The sequence below is a fragment of the Schistocerca nitens genome, chromosome 10 (genome assembly GCF_023898315.1).
Source record: "Schistocerca nitens isolate TAMUIC-IGC-003100 chromosome 10, iqSchNite1.1, whole genome shotgun sequence".
Lineage (NCBI taxonomy): Eukaryota > Metazoa > Arthropoda > Insecta > Orthoptera > Acrididae > Schistocerca > Schistocerca nitens.
The window spans coordinates 54760291-54779973 of NC_064623.1; the positions used below are offsets into that span (position 1 = coordinate 54760291).

General features: G+C 45.2%; 1 protein-coding gene across 1 annotated transcript in view; it reads right to left on the reverse strand.

The window, feature by feature from the left end:
* Positions 1 to 19683, reverse strand: part of LOC126209860 (cytochrome P450 4C1-like) — a 120839-nt gene that overhangs the window by 57714 nt on the left and 43442 nt on the right. Inside the window, exon 5 of the mRNA XM_049938986.1 lies at positions 3642 to 3869. Within this exon, the coding sequence (XP_049794943.1) occupies positions 3642 to 3869 (228 nt within the window). The remainder of the gene's footprint in view (positions 1 to 3641; positions 3870 to 19683) is intronic.

Sequence of the window (19683 nt, forward strand, 5' to 3'; positions counted from 1 at the left end):
ACTCGGGACCTTTGCCTTTCGCGGGAAAGTGCTCTACCAACTGAGCTACCGAAGCACGACTCACGCCCGGTACTCACAGCTGTACTTCTACCAGTATCTCGTCTCCTACCTTCCAAACTTTACAGAAGCTCTCCTGCGAACCCTGCAGAACTAGCACTCCTGAAAGAAAGGATATTGCGGAGACATGGCTTAGCCATAGCGTAAGGCAAAGGTCCCGGGTTCCAGTCTCGGTCGGGCACACATTTTGAATCTGCCAGGAAGTTTCATCTTAACTATTGTTTGACCCACCTTGTAGAGTTTTATATAAGATTGCATTTCATGGGCTTTTATTCAAATAATCATTTTAGTATATAAAGTTGCCACCCTTTCACCGTAAGACTTTTCTCAGAAGTTAAAATCAAGTTGCGCCTTCGGTGGCAAGGTTAATATTTTAATTTTTAGTGTTTTGTACCATTTCCATCCCTCCTACGTGGGGTGCATAGTTTGTGTGCTTGTGTAAATTGTTAAAACTCTTAGTTTAAAGTTATCTGGTGTGTTACAGATTTGCACCAGTATAGTCTTTCAGAGGCTGTTGTGAGTGGTCGTAACTACGGCCATGTCCAATGGGAGCGGCAAGGTTCCTGTCCGAAAGCTCATACAGCCAAAACTTGCTTCTTTCTGACTCTGAATAAATTGTAACTTTGATATTTAGAGGGTGCTTTCTCATCATAATTTTAAATCTGTTTCTTTTTTTAAAAAAAAAGCTTTTAGGCACTATTAAAGCGAATAAAATTCCCATTTGTTGAAAGGAATTTGGTTATAATTTCATCAGTTAATCCCTGGTAACTACTTCCATGCTTACATAGTGTGAATAAATGTGTTAATGTCCTTGATGAATCGCTAGTAAATAAAATAAATTCTTAAGAATATTCTTTGAAAATTAATAACGGGTTCCGATGCATCACATTCTCTCATGCCAATACTGCACCTCCTTTCAGACTCACTGATTTGGAGGTCTGGTTCGCGCATCCGTCATTTGTTTCGGTTTATAGCAACAACAAGAGCCGCAGTCACATTTTAGAAGTAGGTGGTACTGCGCTGCGGTATCGGTGTTGACGACGAGCCCGTGGTCCGATATGGTTCAAATGCTAATCATTTCTGCAGAATATACTAATGTACACGTCCTGTGATTATCAACGTCTTATCTCTAGTCGTTCAAGGTGTTCTGTTTTTTTTCTGGACGTGAGTGTACAATTCATGACATCAAACAGAGATTGTATCCAAGTGATTCAGCATCCTCCTACAGTCAGTCAAAGATAACCTCTCCCTGACACTACAGCATCATCAGCAAAATGTCGAGTACTGGTGCTTACGTTACGTGTCAGGTGGGTTGTAAAGAACAAGAGCTTCCATACCTCACTTCCATGAGGCACTCCTGACGAGCCTTTGTTTACAGTGGTCATTCGCCATCCAGGACAATGTACACTCATGCTCATAAATTAAGGATAATGCTGATACATGGTGAAACAACGCTCTGGTGGGCGGTTTGCGGGTTTAAATCACCTCGGGGTATGACCATGCGGTGCATTTGACCAACGGTCGTCGCATGGTGGCGCTGGCAGCTGTCCACGTAGGCAGCAGTCTGTTGGTGCAAGTCAGAGTACGGTGCAGCGAGTAAGTGTGAGGACGTTTTCAGACGTGCTAATGGTGACTGTGTGTTGAGATTGGCTCAAAGAACACATATTGAAGACGTTATGAGGGGTAGAATACTAGGGCGACTGGAGGCTGGTCAAACACTGCAGGTCATAGCACAGGTCCTCCGTGTTCCACAAAGTGTGATCTCAGGGTTACAGCAACGATTCCAGCAGACAGGAAACGTGTCCAGGCGCTAGAGTACAGGACGTCCACAGTGTGCAACACCACAAGAAGACCGATATCTCACCATCAGTGCCCGCAGACGGCCACGAAGTACTGCAGGTAGCCTTGCTCGGGACCTTACTGCAGCCACCGGAACAATTATCTCCAGACACACAGTCTACAGACGACTTAACAGACATGGCTTATTCGTCCGGAGACCTGCAAGGTGCATTCCACTGATCCCTGGTCACAGGAGAGCCCCTAAAGCCTGGAGTCAAGAACACAGTACATGAATGAGATTTTCACTCTGCAGCGGAGTGTGCGCTGATATGAAACTTCCTGGCAGATTAAAACTGTGTGCCCGACCGAGACTCTAACTCGGGACCTTTGCCTTTCGCGGGCAAGTGCTCTACCATCTGAGCTACCGAGCACGACTCACGCCCGGCCCTCACAGCTTTACTTCTGCCAGTACCTCGTCTCCTACCTTCCAAACTTTACAGATGCTCTCCTGCGAATCCATCAACATTGTGCAGACATTACACAACAGCGTGTACAGAAGAAATTTCCAGATTTTTCCTAGATTTTCAAGGTAAAAAATACAGAATGGGATTTTCACATCCCCAAGGCTGTGGCTAAGCCACGTCTCCACAATATCCTTTCTTTCAGGAGTGCTAGTTCTGCAAGGTTCGCAGGAGAGCCTCTGTAAAGTTTGGAAGGTAGGAGACGAGATACTGGCAGAAGTAAAGCTGTGAGGACCGGGCGTGAGTCGTGCTTCGATAGCTCAGATGGTAGAGCACTTGCCCGCGAAAGGCAAAGGTCCCGAGTTCGAGTCTCGGTCGGGCACACAGTTTTAATCTGCCAGGAAGTTTCAACATAGTACATGTTCATTGGAACAGTGGTCCCTGATTGAGTTCACAGATGAGTCCAGGTATAGTCGGAACAGTGATTATCGCCGTGTTTTGATCTGGCGTGAACCAGAAACCAGATACCAACCCCTTAATGTCCGTGAAAGGGACCTGGTTGAAGGTCATGGTTTGATGGTGTGGAGTGGGATTACGATTGGTGCACGTACACCCTTGCATGTCTTTGACACAGGAACTGTAACTGGTCACGTGTATCGGGACGTCATTTTGCACCAGTATGTCCGCCTTTTCAGGGGTGCAGTGGGTCCCACCTTCCTCTTGATGGATGATAACGCACGGCCCCGCCGAGCTGCCATCGTGGAGGAGTACCTTGAAACAAAAGATATCAGGCGAATGGAGTGGCCTGCCTGTTCTCCAGACCTATATCCCATCGAGCACGTCTGGGATGCTCTCGGTCGACGTATCGCTGCACGTCTTCAAACCGCTAGGACACTTGAGGAGCTCCGACAGGCAATGGTGCAAAAATGGTAGGCTATACCTCAGCAGCTGCTCGACCACCTGATCCAGAGTATGCCAACCCATTGTGAAGGCTGTGTATGTGTGCATGGTGATCATATCCCATATTGATATCGGGGTACATGCCCAGGAAACAGTGGCGTTTTGTAGGACATGTGTTTCGGGACGGTTTTCTCATCTTATCACCAACACCATGGACTTACAGATCTGTGTCGTGTGTGTTCCCGATGTACCTATGCTATTACCGCCACTTTTGTGTACCGGCACCACATTCTGCAATTATCCTTAATTTATGAACATGAGTGTACTATGTTTCCTGCGATTCAAATCATGAGGTGGCCCTTGGGGTACAAAAGTATATGCGGCAACAGATAATGCCGTTGTTGGAATATCATTTGGTAAACTCGCTGCCTTAATCGACCTTACCTGGATGGTGGCCATGGCATCGCTCATAGCGGCAGACAGCTCCTCCTCTGCCAAGGCATCTGGTATCAGCAGGTCTGGGTCGATGCCGATGACGGTACTTAAGACGTTCCGGACGGCTGCCAGGAGCACTGGAGGGTAGAGCAGGGTGACGGCGCCTCTGGTCCTGGCCAGGCGTTCGCTCAGGAGGAGGCCGCCCTCGTGGAACTCCTGGAGGTAGCCCTCCAGCAGCTGGAACACAGCACACACTCACTGTGCTTCCTCTCCAGCTGCAACTGCCTGAAGTTGGTATCAATGCCATCTTCATGATAGAAGACACTGTATCTCGCTGCTTTGTCTGTCACACAGCAACATCATAATCAGCAGCTGTGTACCACAGGGATCTATCTCGGGTCCTACAATCGGGAAAACGGAACCCCCTAAAGTATCACCTTGTCGTCCGTCTATGTGTGAGTCTGTCAGCCTGTTAAGTTGAAGCTTTATGTCACATTCTACGGCCTGCGATACCTTGGCGGAGTAGAAAGCTGAAGCTCCTACGGCGATGCAATCAAAAGAAACGACCATATATGTCACATATCTTGACACTCTCAAATTCACTGATCAAAACCTATTTGTTATTTCACGTTGACACTGAAACATCCCCTTAGAAAAAATTTATAAATGACATTGCTGTAAAACCTCTTACGTTATTTGATTTTCAAACAGCTGAGCAAAACTGAACGTACTCAGACACTTCTCTCTTTACTTATTTGGATCATCTCCAAACTGACACACAATATTTTTAGCGCAACACAATCTGACTTTCAATAATCCCTAGAAAAGAATGGCCCTGACTAACAATAACCTATACCTTTCACGAATCACTTACCTCACAAAAATCTTCGTTACTCAAACTACTGCAATACAGCATGTGTCAATACTGCCAGCTAAATAAAAGATTCTAATTACTGAAGCCACTAACTACTGATAGGCGTAGATAGCAAATGAAAGATTTAGATTATATATATATATATATATATATATATATATATATATATATATATATATATATATCAGTTCATGACATCCAGTCTTACAAATTGACTCTTTCTGATGGACACACATCCAGATCGTCCGCTCTCAAAACTCCGCCATCTCTCTCCCCACATCCACCACTGCTGGCGGCTCACCTCCAACTGCGCAACGCTGTGCGCTGTTCACATCCAACTGCCCAACACTACTATAGCGAATATTCCAACAATGCCAACCAGCCACAGATTGCGCACAGCACAGTCAGTGATTTTCATACAGAGCGCTACGTGGCGTTACCAACATAAAAACCTAAACAGCCTACTTACAACACATTATCATGAAATTTGGCTAGAAGCAAGGAATTACATTGAAAGTAAAAGAAGAAATTCGATAATCATTAAAATCTAATTATATCACACGAAACCCTTTGCGTTATTTTTTTTTGTCGTTTTTCTTACGACTGCTGTCTATCGTTCGGTTAGGACATCTTTTTGTCAAGAACGACTTCGACGTATCGAGTTCAAATTTAGGCCACACGCTAAGGTGTATGGTCCCTTCACAAATTAAAAAAAAATTGAGTTTAGAAGTCAATGTAGTCGAAAGATATAGCCTATTCTGTCACACATTTTGATCCCCTAAACTCACTCATCAAATTTAGAATGTTTATTTGACACCACAAACGGTCGTAAAGCCACAGTCACTAAAACAATGAAATTTTTAAAAAGTTATATACTTACGTTTGAGTTACTGAGTCGCCATTTTCAAGTGTAATCACAAATCTGGAAAACTGCATTAATAATTGCAACCACACGTCTTTGAAATATTACGAAAGATACACTAAAACCAGTTTACTGGTTTACAATCTGAAAATTGTCAATTTGTAACTGTATGACAGCACTTTTATTTTATCCTTTGTTATGCAACTGTCTGTCTGTCTGGCTGACTGTTAAGAACCTTTTTTGTCAGGAACAGCTTGACGTATCAACTTCAAATTTATGTCTCACACCTAAGTCAATGCAATCAAAATATACGGCTATTTACGTCACATATTTTATTCCTGGAAACTTACTCTTCAAGACCAACAGAGTACTTCCCCCTAACCTAGAATCATGATATTTGGCAAGAAGCAATGTTTTACAGTACAAGCAAAGCAAACTAACCCAGAAATTGTTAATTTCAGATTCCTTTGTCATTTGTTATCCAGCAGTATGTCCTGGAAGGACCACTTTCTCTCAAGACTGGGTAGATGCATATCTTGCTTGTACACTCCTGGAAATTGAAATAAGAACACCGTGAATTCATTATCCCAGGAAGGGGAAACTTTATTGACACATTCCTGGGGTCAGATACATCACATGATCACACTGACAGAACCACAGGCACATAGACATAGGCAACAGAGCATGCACAATGTCGGCACTAGTACAGTGTATATCCACCTTTCGCAGCAATGCAGGCTGCTATTCTCCCATGGAGACGATCGTAGAGATGCTGGATGTAGTCCTGTGGAACGGCTTGCCATGCCATTTCCACCTGGCGCCTCAGTTGGACCAGCGTTCGTGCTGGACGTGCAGACCGCGTGAGACGACGCTTCATCCAGTCCCAAACATGCTCAATGGGGGACAGATCCGGAGATCTTCCTGGCCAGGGTAGTTGACTTACACCTTCTAGAGCACGTTGGGTGGCACGGGATACATGCGGACGTGCATTGTCCTGTTGGAACAGCAAGTTCCCTTGCCGGTCTAGGAATGGTAGAACGATGGGTTCGATGACGGTTTGGATGTACCGTGCACTATTCAGTGTCCCCTCGACGATCACCAGTGGTGTACGGCCAGTGTAGGAGATCGCTCCCCACACCATGATGCCGGGTGTTGGCCCTGTGTGCCTCGGTCGTATGCAGTCCTGATTGTGGCGCTCACCTGCACGGCGCCAAACACGCACACGACCATCATTGGCACCAAGGCAGAAGCGACTCTCATCGCTGAAGACGACACGTCTCCATTCGTCCCTCCATTCACGCCTGTCGCGACACCACTGGAGGCGGGCTGCACGATGTTGGGGCGTGAGCGGAAGACGGCCTAACGGTGTGCGGGACCGTAGCCCAGCTTCATGGAGACGGTTGCGAATGGTCCTCGCCGATACCCCAGGAGCAACAGTGTCCCTAATTTGCTGGGAAGTGGCGGTGCGGTCCCCTACGGCACTGCGTAGGATCCTACGGTCTTGGCGTGCATCCGTGCGTCGCTGCGGTCCGGTCCCAGGTTGACGGGCACGTGCACCTTCCGCCGACCACTGGCGACGACATCGATGTACTGTGGATACCTCACGCCCCACGTGTTGAGCAATTCGGCGGTACGTCCACCCGGCCTCCCGCATGCCCACTATACGCCCTCGCTCAAAGTCCGTCAACTGCACATACGGTTCACGTCCAGGCTGTCGCGGCATGCTACCAGTGTTAAAGACTGCGATGGAGCTCCGTATGCCACGGCAAACTGGCTGACACTGACGGCGGCGGTGCACAAATGCTGCGCAGCTAGCGCCATTCGACGGCCAACACCGCGGTTCCTGGTGTGTCCGCTGTGCCGTGCGTGTGATCATTGCTTGTACAGCCCTCTCGCAGTGTCCGGAGCAAGTATGGTGGGTCTGACACACCGGTGTCAATGTGTTCTTTTTTCCATTTCCAGGAGTGTATATACAGGGTCGCCGGAAATTCCCGTTACAGACTTGTAGGCCTTGTAGAGGGGAGTGAGTACATCGTATTTTGAATAGGAACCCATGTCCGGAAACGTCATCCAACGAGACTACAGAGCGTCTAAGTTATAGGCGCGGGCGTCTGTAAATGTATGTATACAAGGGGTGATCACTTGATGATGTTACAGACTTTCTAGGATGATGAAGACCGATAAATGTATTAATTTGGAGTAAGGATCCCTGTACCGGAAACGAATGAGTCGAAAGTTATAAACGAAAAGCGTTCTGATACCTTTGACAGCTGAATAAATGTACCGGTTCTTGTGTTGCGAAGAGTGTAGGGCTGGTAACTTTCAGTGGGGGTAGTGTGGACAAACACGAGAAAAAATGTCCAATAAACGTGAGCTCTAAATTGCATACCTGAGGAGCCATGACCATTCGTTCATCTTCGCTAATGTGAAACAAGTGCAAGTGTTCAGAGCTGTTAAGCTAAGCACTGTAGAGCCCACGTCTATTGGACATTTTTTTCTCGTGTTTGTCCACACTACCACCAGTGAAAGTTATCAACCCTACACTCTTCGCAACACAAGGACCGGTACATTTATTCAACTGTCAGAGGTATCAGACCGGTTTTCGTTTACACTTTGGACTCGTTCTTTTCCGGTACAGGGATCTTTACTTCAAATTAATACATTTATCGTTCTCCATCATCCTAGAAAGTCTGTAACATCATCGCGCAATCGCCCCGTGTATACGTACATTTACAGACGCCCGCGCCTATAACTTTGACGCTCTGCAGTCTCGTTGGATGACGTTTCCGGACATGGGTTCCTATTTAAAATACAACGTACTCACTCCTCTTTACAAGTCCTAGAAGTCTGTAACGGGAATTTCCGGCGACCCTGTATATAGATAACAGGTAAAAGTCTTCTGTACTCTTGATTCCTGGGATCAAAATGGTTCAAATGGCTCTGAGCACTATGGGACTTAACATCTGAGGTCATCAGTCCCTTAGAACTTAGAACTACTTAAACCTAACTAACCTAAGGACATCACACACATCCATGCTCGAGGCAGGATTCGAACCTGCGACCATAGCGGTCGCGCGGTTCCAGACTGTAGCGCCTAGAACAGCTCTGCCACACCGGCCGGCTGTGTTTTGATTATCGCCGTAACACAGACTGTCTCTTGCAGAGAAGATAACAGCAACCGTCCACTTTACATGGCTCCGTTACCAGTTTCAAACAGACAGCTTCGACATCAGACAGCTTGTTCATGTTAAATACATTTTTGTTGCAGATTTCATCAGTTTTCACTTTTTATTTCCCCACATGACGAAAATTACTTGGGTTAATGGTGCCCTACAACCAAAACATGATGTGAGAAACTGTCTTTCTCGTGTCCTGACATAGATGGAAGAGGGAGAAAGGGGTTACTGTTCAGTCTGCGCTCCCGAGCGGTACAGAACAGAAGGCAGAAGGACAATTCACAGTGAAGGCATTTGATTGTTTTCTTCTATCTGAGCCAACAATGGTACAGGCATTTACTAGAAATGCAGGTGGTGAGACTCGGTAGGGAACTCGTTGTGAAGACTCTTGGTCAAATAGGGTTTTGAAATAGTTGTTTATTCCAGACAGGACTAACTAATACACTGGAGGCTACTTCTAGGGTTAGAAAAAGCATGAATAACTCTATTAGAACAGAAACCAGTGCAGAGGTCCCAGGAGTGGATACTGAACACAGTAGCCAAGACAAGCAGCATCTTAAGGCAGTAACGTAGTTGCAAAAAAAAAAAAAAATAAAATAAAATAAACCATAATAAATGTGTCACTGTTCACTGAGGCACTCCAAGTGAGAGAGCAGACTTACGCGGTGCTGGACCGAGGCTGGAGTCAACGGTCGCGGATTCGGTGCCCAGATCGTCTGACTGAGAACTCCGCCAAAATGCGGAATCTAGGTGTTTTAAAGAGTCGCGTGGGGGCAGTGTTTTTCCCACTTAAAGCCACCCAACCAATCCCGCAGGTCTCTTGCAGGCGCCTGCCAATCACAGTTTAGTTGGGTCCCTCTACTGCTCCTAAGGCGGGGATGTTAATGCAGTTGCACTAACCAAGTCCTTATTTGGTATCAACATTGTTCAGCTGAAAGCTAAACGTAACTGCTCTGCCAAATAAGGCTTGCAACATTATTGTTATACGTCATTTAGCCCCACCCCTCACGCTCCCCGGAATAGGGACTGCTAGGTCAACAGTTTTTGGCGCTTTCGCTAGCTTTCTACCCCTTGTGAGCCTGCTGACGTTGCTGTTCTCAGGGCTGGTATCAAGCTGGCTTTATACGCTAGTACGTGCCTGTTGGTTACAAAGTTCTACAGTGGCAACCTACCACAGCGTCTAGACGACATATGAAGTTACATGTTAATTCCTTGAAGAGTAACTAGCGCCCTGGGACCGCGTCTGGGGGCGTCTGCATTTTCGCAAGGCTCTCCCCTTACGGTTTACTTCATCTAACAATATCTCTCCTACTTTTGTCTGCCCTCAGCAGTGTCTCTGCTTCCGCGCCTTGGAGCGCCTGTCCTCCTTTCTCACAGCTTCAAGATAACACCACAGTAGCAAGGAATAATTAAAATATTACATATTTAAGTGTAATTGTGACTCATAACGATTTCAAACGATGTAAGCAGATTATTAACGTGAAAATGTTTTAGTTACTTTCGTCGAAAATTCTGTGCCATTACGTTGCAATGCTGACTGCTCGTGCTTATGCAATAGCGAAGACTGTATGAAGCACTTGCTTTAAACAGGGTGTTTCCGTAAGAGGGTGCAAAACTGTAACAGGACGTAGACAATACTCCACTGAACAATCTGACGTAGGAAACCAGCTTAAGCAGCTTAAGAACATACGGAAGTAAACTTGCCTCCGCTTTGTGTAGCATGTTTTCCGGCTTAAAACATGCGTACAAGTTTACACGTACTGTGCTGTTTGTTTACATGTACATTCTTTGTTTCCTGCGAGAAAACTAGAAGGACAAGCCTGAAGGAAGTATTTCCTCGTAGCTAGATTGGAAAGGGAGGTCCTATGGCCTGCGAGGTCACCTAACGTAAATCTCCTTGATTATTTCCTACAGGGGTAGCTTACGTCACTTGTGTATGAGACCCCAATGGATACGAAGATGGAATTAGTTGCATGCATTGTAACTGCCTGTGATGTGATTCGAAACATACCAGGGATAACTGTGCGTGGGAATCTTGTTCGCCGATGTCATGCTTTCATTGAGGTTGTTGGCCATCAGTTTAGGCACCTTTTATAAGATGCAGTACAAATGGTACTTTCATTGTGTCAGTGATGGTATTTGTAGTTAGCTGTAACTAATGTAAGTAAAAAAGTACACAGGACTGTGATCTTATTCCTATTATCTCCTTAAGCTGGCTTCTCCGACCCCAGGTTTCCTATCTCAAATTGTTCAATGGAGTAGCCTCTGTGTTCTGTTAAATTTTTGCACGCTCTTACGGCAATATCCTCCGTAAGATCGTGCAAAATTATATATATATATATATATATATATATATATATATATATATATATATATATATATATATATAGGGTGAGTCACCTAACATTACCGCTGGATATATTTCGTAAACCACATCAAATACTGACGAATCGATTCCACAGACCGAACGTGAGGAGAGGGGCTAGTGTAATTGTTTAATACAAACCATAAAAAATGCACGGAAGTATGTTTTTTTAACACAAACCTATGTTTTTTTTTAAATGGAACCCCGTTAGTTTTGTTAGCACATCTGAACATATAAACAAATTCGTAATCAGTGCCGTTTGTTGCATTGTAAAATGTTAATTACATCCGGAGATATTGTAACCTAAAGTTGACGCTTGAGTACCACTCCTCCGCTGTTCGATCGTGTGTATCGGAGAGCACCGAATTACGTAGGGATCCAAAGGGAACGGTGATGGACCTTAGGTACAGAAGAGACTGGAACAGCACATTACGTCCACATGCTAACACCTTTTATTGGTCTTTTTCACTGACGCACATGTACATTACCATGAGGGGTGAGGTACACGTACACACGTTGTTTCCGTTTTCAATTACGGAGTGGAATACAGTGTGTCCCGACATGTCAGGCCAATAGATGTTCAATGTGGTGGTCATCGTTTGCTGCACACAATTGCAATCTCTGGCGTAATGAATGTCGTACACGCCGCAGTACATCTGGTGTAATGTCGCCGCAGGCTGCCACAATACGTTGGTTCATATCCTCTGGGGTTGTAGGTACATCACGGTACACATTCTCCTTTAACGTACCCCACAGAAAGAAGTCCAGGGGTGTAAGATCAGGAGAACGGGCTGGCCAATTTATGCGTCCTCCACGTCCTATGAAACGCCAGTCGAACATCCTGTCAAGGGTCATCCTAGTGTTAATTGCGGAATGTGCAGGTGCACCATCATGCTGATACCACATACGTCGACGCGTTTCCAGTGGGACATATTCGAGCAACGTTGGCAGATAATTCTGTAGAAACGCGATGTATATTGCAGCTGTTTGGGCCCCTGCAATGAAGTGAGGACCAATGAGGTGGTCGCCAATGATTCCGCACCATACATTTACAGTCCACGGTCGCTGTCGCTCTACCTGTCTGAACCAGCGAGGATTGTCCACGGACCAGTAATGCATGTTCCGTAGATTCGCTGCCCCGTGGTTTGTGAAACCCGCTTCATCGGTAAACAGGTAGAACTGCAACGCATTCTCTGTTAATGCCCATTGACAGAATTGCACTCGATGATTAAAGTCATCACCATGTAATTGCTGATGTAGCGACACATGAAACGGGTGAAAGCGGTGACGATGCCGTATGCGCATGACACTACTTTGACTCAGTCCACCGGCTCTCGCAATGTCCCGTGTACTCATGTGTGGGTTCATGGCAACAGCAGCTAACACACCAACTGCACCCGCTTCTCCTGTGACGGGCCTGTTACGGACCCGTTTGCGTGCTACGACCATACCTGTTGCATACAGTTGGCGGTAGATGTTTTGCAATGTGCGGCACGTTGGATGCTCTCTGTCCGGGTACCGTTCTGCATACACCCTGCAGGCTTCAGCTGCGTTTCGTCGACACTCGCCATAGATGAGTATCATCTCCGCCTTTTCAGAGTTCGAATACACCATGGTCACAGTTCCTACAACACTGCACTATCACAGACGTGTGGTAACACGGTGTACTACAGTTGGTCTGCGTGCGGAGACGAATGCACAATAACAATAGCAGCAAGCGCTACATGCGGACACTGCGACAGCTAGACCAAACCACAACAGTGCACTACAGCCACACTCGTAAACACGGTCGTCATCGTAAACATGTCCCTGCAGATGCTGCTCGCCGACCATGGCCCGTGTTTGTTACAACACGCAACTGAACGTCGGAGGTTTCAAGCGTCAACTTTAGGTTACAATATCTCCGGATGAAATTAACATTTTACAATGCAACAACGGCACTGATTAGGTATTTGTTTATATGTTCAGATGTGCTAACAAAACTAACGTGGTTCCATTTAAAAAACGTAGGTTTGTGTTAAAAAACATACTTCCGTGCATTTTTGTATGGTTTGTATTAAACAATTACACTAGCCCCTCTCCTCACGTTCGGTCTGTGGAATCGGTTCGTCAGTATTTGATGTGGTTTACGAAATATATCCAGCGGTAACATTAGGTGACTCACCCTATATATATATATATATATATATATATATATATATATATATATATATATATATATATATACAGGGTGAGTCCCCTAATGTTACCAGCCGGCCGCTGGTGGCCGAGCGGTTCTGGCGCTACAGTCTGGAACCGCGCGACCGCTACGGTCGCAGGTTCGAATCCTGCCTCGGGCATGGATGTTTGTGTTGTCCTTAGGTTAGTTAGGTTTAAGTAGTTCTAAGTTCTAGGGGACTTATGACCTCAGCAGTTGAGTCCCATACTGCTCAGAACCATTTGAACCATTTGAACCTAATGTTACCGCTGGATATATTTCGTAAACCATAGTACACACACAATGTAAAGCATCACTCATCCACACGAAAAAGTTTCGCTACAAAGATGGCGATATCACAACCATTACAAAGCCAAAGAATCTGTGAAAGATATTTCGATATATACATTGATGTGCCAGTAGCAATTTACAAACCACAAACGTTTCATTACTTATAATTTATATTAAATAGCAACTGATTACAATTAAGATCAACAAATAAACCAGCCAGAATGTTATCAAGTGTTACTGCAACGATATAATGTAAATATTATTTATATTATGTGTTTACAAATGTTCAAATGTGCGTGAAATCTTATGGGACTTAACTGCTAAGGTGATCAGTCCTTAAGCTTACACACTACTTAACCTAAATTATCCTAAGGACAAACACACACACCCATGCCCGAGGGAGGACTCGAACCTCCGCCGGGACCAGCCGTACAGTCCATGACTGCAGCGCCTTAGACCGCTTTTTTAGGTCATAAGTCCTCTAGAACTTAGAACTACTTAAACCTAACTAACCTAAGGACATCACACACACCCATGCCCGAAGCAGGATTCGAACCTGCGACCGTAGATCGCTCGGCTAATCACGCGCGGCCATGTGTTTACATATATATAAAGGATGTGCTTCAAAATAGTTTTCCCTTCTGCATGAACACGAACAATCAGCAATGCAACGGAATGGCGCAGAGTGTCCGACGTAAGTAACTAAAAAATTATCAATTTAATAATCTGTTTACATCACTTGAAATCGTTATGAGGCACAATTACAGTTAAATAAACATTCCCTCACATAATGCTGTATGGCGCCACCACCGCAAGTAATTTTCGTAATATGGGGGAATAACAAGTGATAAATAACGTAAACTACAACAAAAATGTATCTTGTAGTGATCAAGCCGTCCGATGATGAAACTGTCGGTCCGAAACCGGTAACGGCGCTATTTATGTTAATAAATGGCATTATAAAAAGTGGCTGATTATTGTTATCTTCTCTGCAAGAATCATCGTGTATTTTGTGCACAGCCACGGACTCAAAAATGTCAGTTTTCGACGCAGTCACTTTCCCGTAAGTTTTTGCAACCTCCAATGCTGTGTAAGGCTCCTCAGTTTCTATTGTGGGGTTGATCGGTATTCATCTACGTCTACATGGATACTCCGCAAATGTCACTTAAGTGCATGGCAGAGGGTTCATCGAATCACCATCACAATAATTCTCTATTATTCCAATCTCGAATAGCGCATGAAAAAAACGATCACTTACACATTTCCGTGCAAGGTCTAATTTCCCCCTTATTTTATTACGATGATCGTTTCGCCCTATGCAGGTCGGCATCAAAGAAGTGTTTTCGTATTCGCAGGAGGAAGTTGGTGATTGAAATTTCTTGAGAAGATCTCGACGCAGCGAGAAACGCCTTTGTTTTAATGATGTCCACCCGAAATCCTATATCATGTCCGTGACACTCTCTCCCTTATTTCTCAATAATGCAAAACGTGCTGCCCTTCTTTGAGCTTTCTCGACATACTCTGTTAATCCTATGTGGTCAGAGGGCCACCCCGCGAAGCAGCACTCCAATAGAGGACGGACGAGCGTTGCGTTGGCAATCTCCTTGATAAATCTGTTGCATCTACAAGTGTTCTGCCAATAACACGTAGTATTTGGTTTGCCTTCCCCACTACGTTTTCTGTGTGTTCTTTCCGATTTAAGTTGATCATAATTGTAATTCCTATGTATTTAGTTGCATATACGGCCTTTAGATTTGACTGATTTATCGAGCAACCAGATTTTAACGGATTCCTTTTAGCACTCGTGTGGATAACCTCAGACTTTTCATTATTTAGGGTCAATTGCCAATTTTGGCACCATACAATTGTCTTTTCTAAGCCGTTTCGCAACTTGTTTTGATCTTCTGTTCACTTTACTATACGATAAACGACAGCATCATCTGCAAACACCGAGAGAGGTGGCGCAGTGGTTAGCACACTGGACTCGCATTCGGGAGGACGACGGTTCAATACCGCGTCCGGCCATCCTGATTTAGGTTTTCCGTGATTTCCCTAAATCGCTCCAGGCAAATGCCAGGATTATTCCTTTGAAAGGGCACGGCCGACTTCCATTCCCATCCTTCCCTAATCCGATGAGACCGATGACCTCGATGTTTGGTATCTTCCCCCCAAACAACCAAACAACCAACATCTGCAAACAACCTAAGACGGCTGCTCACATTGTCTCCTAAATCACAGGAACAGCGGAGGGCCTATAAGACTACCCTGGGGAACGCCAGAAATCACTTCTGTTTTACTCGATAACTTTCCGTCGGTTACTAAAAACTGACCTATCTGACAAGAAATCACAAATCCAGTTATACAACTCAGACTATATTCCATAAGCACGCATTTCACTACAAGTCGCTTGTCTGGTACAGTATCAAATGCCTCCTGTAAAACTGCACTACTGGCCATTAAAATTGCTACACCATGAAGATGACGTGCTACAGACGCGAAATTTAACCGGCAGGAAGAAGATCCTGTGATATGCAAATGATTAGCTTTTCAGAGCATTCTGACAAGGTTGGCGCTGGTAGCGACACCTACAACGTGCTGAAATGAGCAAAGTTTCCAACCGATTTCTCCTACACAAACAGCAGTTGACCGGCGTTGCTTGGTGAAACGTTGTTGTGATGCCTCGTGTAAGGAGGAGAAATGCGCACCATCACGTTTCCTACTTTGATAAAGGTCGGATTGTAGCCTAACTCGATTGCGGTTTATCGTATCGCGACATTGCTGCTCGCGTTGGTCGAGATCCAATGACTGTTAGCAGAAAATCGGTGGATTCATGAGGGTAATACGGAACGCCGTGCTGGATCCCAACGGCCTCGCATCACTAGCAGTCGATATTACAGGCATGTTATCCACATAGCTGTAACGGATCGTGCGGGCACGTCTAGATCCCTGACTCAACAGATGGGGACGTTTGCAAGATAACGACCATCTGCACGAACAGTTCGACGATGTATGCAGCAGCATGGATCATCAGCTCGGAGACAATGGCTGCGGTTACCATTATCGCTGCGTCACAGACAGGAGTGCCTGCGATGGTGTACTCAACGACGAACCTGGGTGCACGAATGGCAAAACGTCATTTTGTCGGATGACTCCAGGTTCTGTTTACAGCATCATAATGGTCGATCCGTGTTTGGCGATATCACGGTGAACGCACATTGGAAGCGTCTATTCGTCATCGCCATACTGGCGTATCACCCGGCGTGATGGTATGGGGTGATATTGGTTACACGTCCCGGTCACCTCTTGTTCGTATTGATGGCACTTTGAACAGTGGACGTTACATTTAAGATGTGTTACGACCCTTGGCTCTACCCTACATTCGATCCCTGCGAAATCCCACATTTCAGCAGGATAATGCACGACCGCATGTTGCAGGTCCTGTACGGGCCTTTCTGGATACAGAAAATGTTCGACTGCTGCCCTGGCCAGCACATTCTCCAGATCTCTCACCAATTGAAAACGTCTGGTCAATGGTGGCCGGGCAAGTGGCTCGTCACAATACGCCAGTCACTACTCTTGATGAATTGTGGTATAGTGTCGAAGCTGCATGGGCAGCTGTACCTGTACACGCCATTCAAGCTCTGTTTGACTCAACGCCCAGGCGTATCAAGGCCGTTATTACGGCCAGAGGTGGTTGTTCTGGGTACTGATTTCTCAGTTTCTATACATTTGCCCAATGAATACCCGTTTATCATCGGCATTTCTTCTTGGTGTAGCAATTTTAATGGTCAGTAGTGTATTAGGTCTACAAATTTGCTTCCGCCGTTTTCGGCGCTTTGTTGTAAAAGACTTACCAAAAAATTATGATTCATAGTATTGCCCATCGCTGGCCACTACATTCTCCCATCTTTTGGATAGCATACGAACCCCGTGGCGGAAGACTGGGCGTCTTTCGTGGGGATCCATGAATCGATTCAATTTTGCACTTGTTCATATGATCGGAAGTGCTGATCAGCCAGACTGTATGCCACTCATCGAAAAAGGTGGCAGTCAGACAGAGCAACGTATGGAGAATACGGCGGGAGGGATAGGACTTTTCATTTCAACGTTTCCGTGTATATTTTGACGGGGATTTGCGACATGGGGTCGACCACTGACCTGCTGCAAAATTACCTCTACGTGTCTATCGCTGTACTGTGGCCGTTTGTGTTTCAGTGTTTGGCTCGAACGTATCAATTGCTTTCGATAATGGTGTCCTGTGACTGTCTTCGTCTGTTTCAGCAGCTATGAAAACGTTCTGTCTTCTTCGACATCAAAATCACCGTTCTTAAGGCGTTGAAAACATTCTCAGCACGGTCTTCCAGTTATAGTTCCCACACCATTGGTCTTATCCAGCATTTCAAGAACCACAGCCGCAGATTTCTTCATGTTAAGGCAGAAAATGGCGAGAAATGGGTACGTAAGTTGACGTACTTAATCGAGAATAACCTTATGATGGAATCAGAAATCGACTAATATTTTTATGGCATAATATTTACAGATGCCTTAGCTTGTTGTATTACACCTATGACCAGCCACCTGAACCCCACTTGCCGCTACTGCCGTCTATTGCAAAACGGCGGAAGCAAAGTTGTAGACCTAATAGAAATACATAATCAATCTGAAATCCCTTGTCAATAGCCCTCAACACTTTGTGTGACTAAAGAGCTAGTCGTGTTTCACAAAAACGATTTTTTTCTAAATCCGTGTTGACTGTGTGTCAATAGACAGTTCTCTTCGAGGTAATTCATAATGTTGGAACACAATATACAGGGTGGTCCATTGATTGTGACCAGATCAAATATCTCACGAAATAAGCGTCAAACGAAGAAACTACAAAGTCGGAAACTTGTCTAGCTTGAAGGGGGAAACCAGATGGCGGTATGGTTGGCCCGCTAGATGGCGCTGCCAGAGGTCAAAAGGATATCAACTGAGTTTTTTTAAATAGGAACCCCCATTTTTATTACATATTCGTGTAGTACGTAAAGAAATATGAATGGTTTAGTTGAACCATTTTTTTTCGCTTTGTGATAGATGGCGCTGTAATAGTCACAAATATATGGCTAACAATTTTAGACGAACAGTCAGTAACATGTAGGTTTTCTAAATTAAAATACAGAACGTAGGTACATTTGAACATTTTATTTCGGTTGTTCCAGTGTGATACATGTCCCTTCGTGAACTTATCATTTCTGAGAACGCATGCTGTTACACCGTGATTACCTGTAAATACCGCATTAATGCAATAAATGCTCAAAATTATGTCCGTCAAGCTCAATGCATTTGGAAATACGTGTAACGACATTCCTCTCAACAGCGAGTAGTTCGCCTTCCATAATGTTCGCACATGCATCGACAAGGCGCTGACGCATGTTGTCAGGCGTTGTCGCTGGATCACGATAGCAAATATCCTTCAACTTTCCCCACAGAAAGAAATCCGGGGACGTCATATCCGGTGATCGTGCGGGCCATAGTATGGTGCTTCGACGACCGATCCACCTGTCATGAAATATACTATTCAATACCGCTTCAACCGCACGCGAGCTATGTGCCGGACATCCATCATGTTGGAAGTACATCGCCATTCTGTCATGCAGTGAACCATCTTGTATAGTAACATCGGTAGAACATTACGTAGGAAATCAGCATACACTGCACTATTTAGATTTCCATCGATAAAATGGGGTCCAATTATCCTTCCTCCCATAATGCCGCACCATACATTAACCGCCGGCCGCGGTGGTCCCGCGGTTAAGGCGCTCAGTCCGGAACCGCGCGACTGCTACGGTCGCAGGTTCGAATCCTGCCTTGGGCATGGATGTGTGTGATGTCCTTAGGTTAGTTAGGTTTAAGTAGTTCTAAGTTCTAGGGGACTGATGACCACAGAAGTTAAGTCCCATAGTGCTCAGAGCCATTTGAACCATACATTAACCCGCCAAGGTCGCTGATGTTCCATTTGTCGCAGCCATCGTGGATTTTCGTTGCCCAATAGTGCAATTCCTGGAGCATATAAATATGGTACGGGTGCAATCGATGTTGATGTAACATTTTCAACACCGACGTTTTTGAGATTCCCGATTCTCGCGCAATTTGTCTGCTACTGATGTGCGGATTAGCTGCGACAGCAGCTAAAACACCTACTTGGGCAAAATCATTTGTTGCAGGTCGTGGCTGACGTTTCACATGTGGCTGAAGACTTTCTGTTTCCTTAACTAACGTAACTAACCGGTGAACGGTCCGGACACTT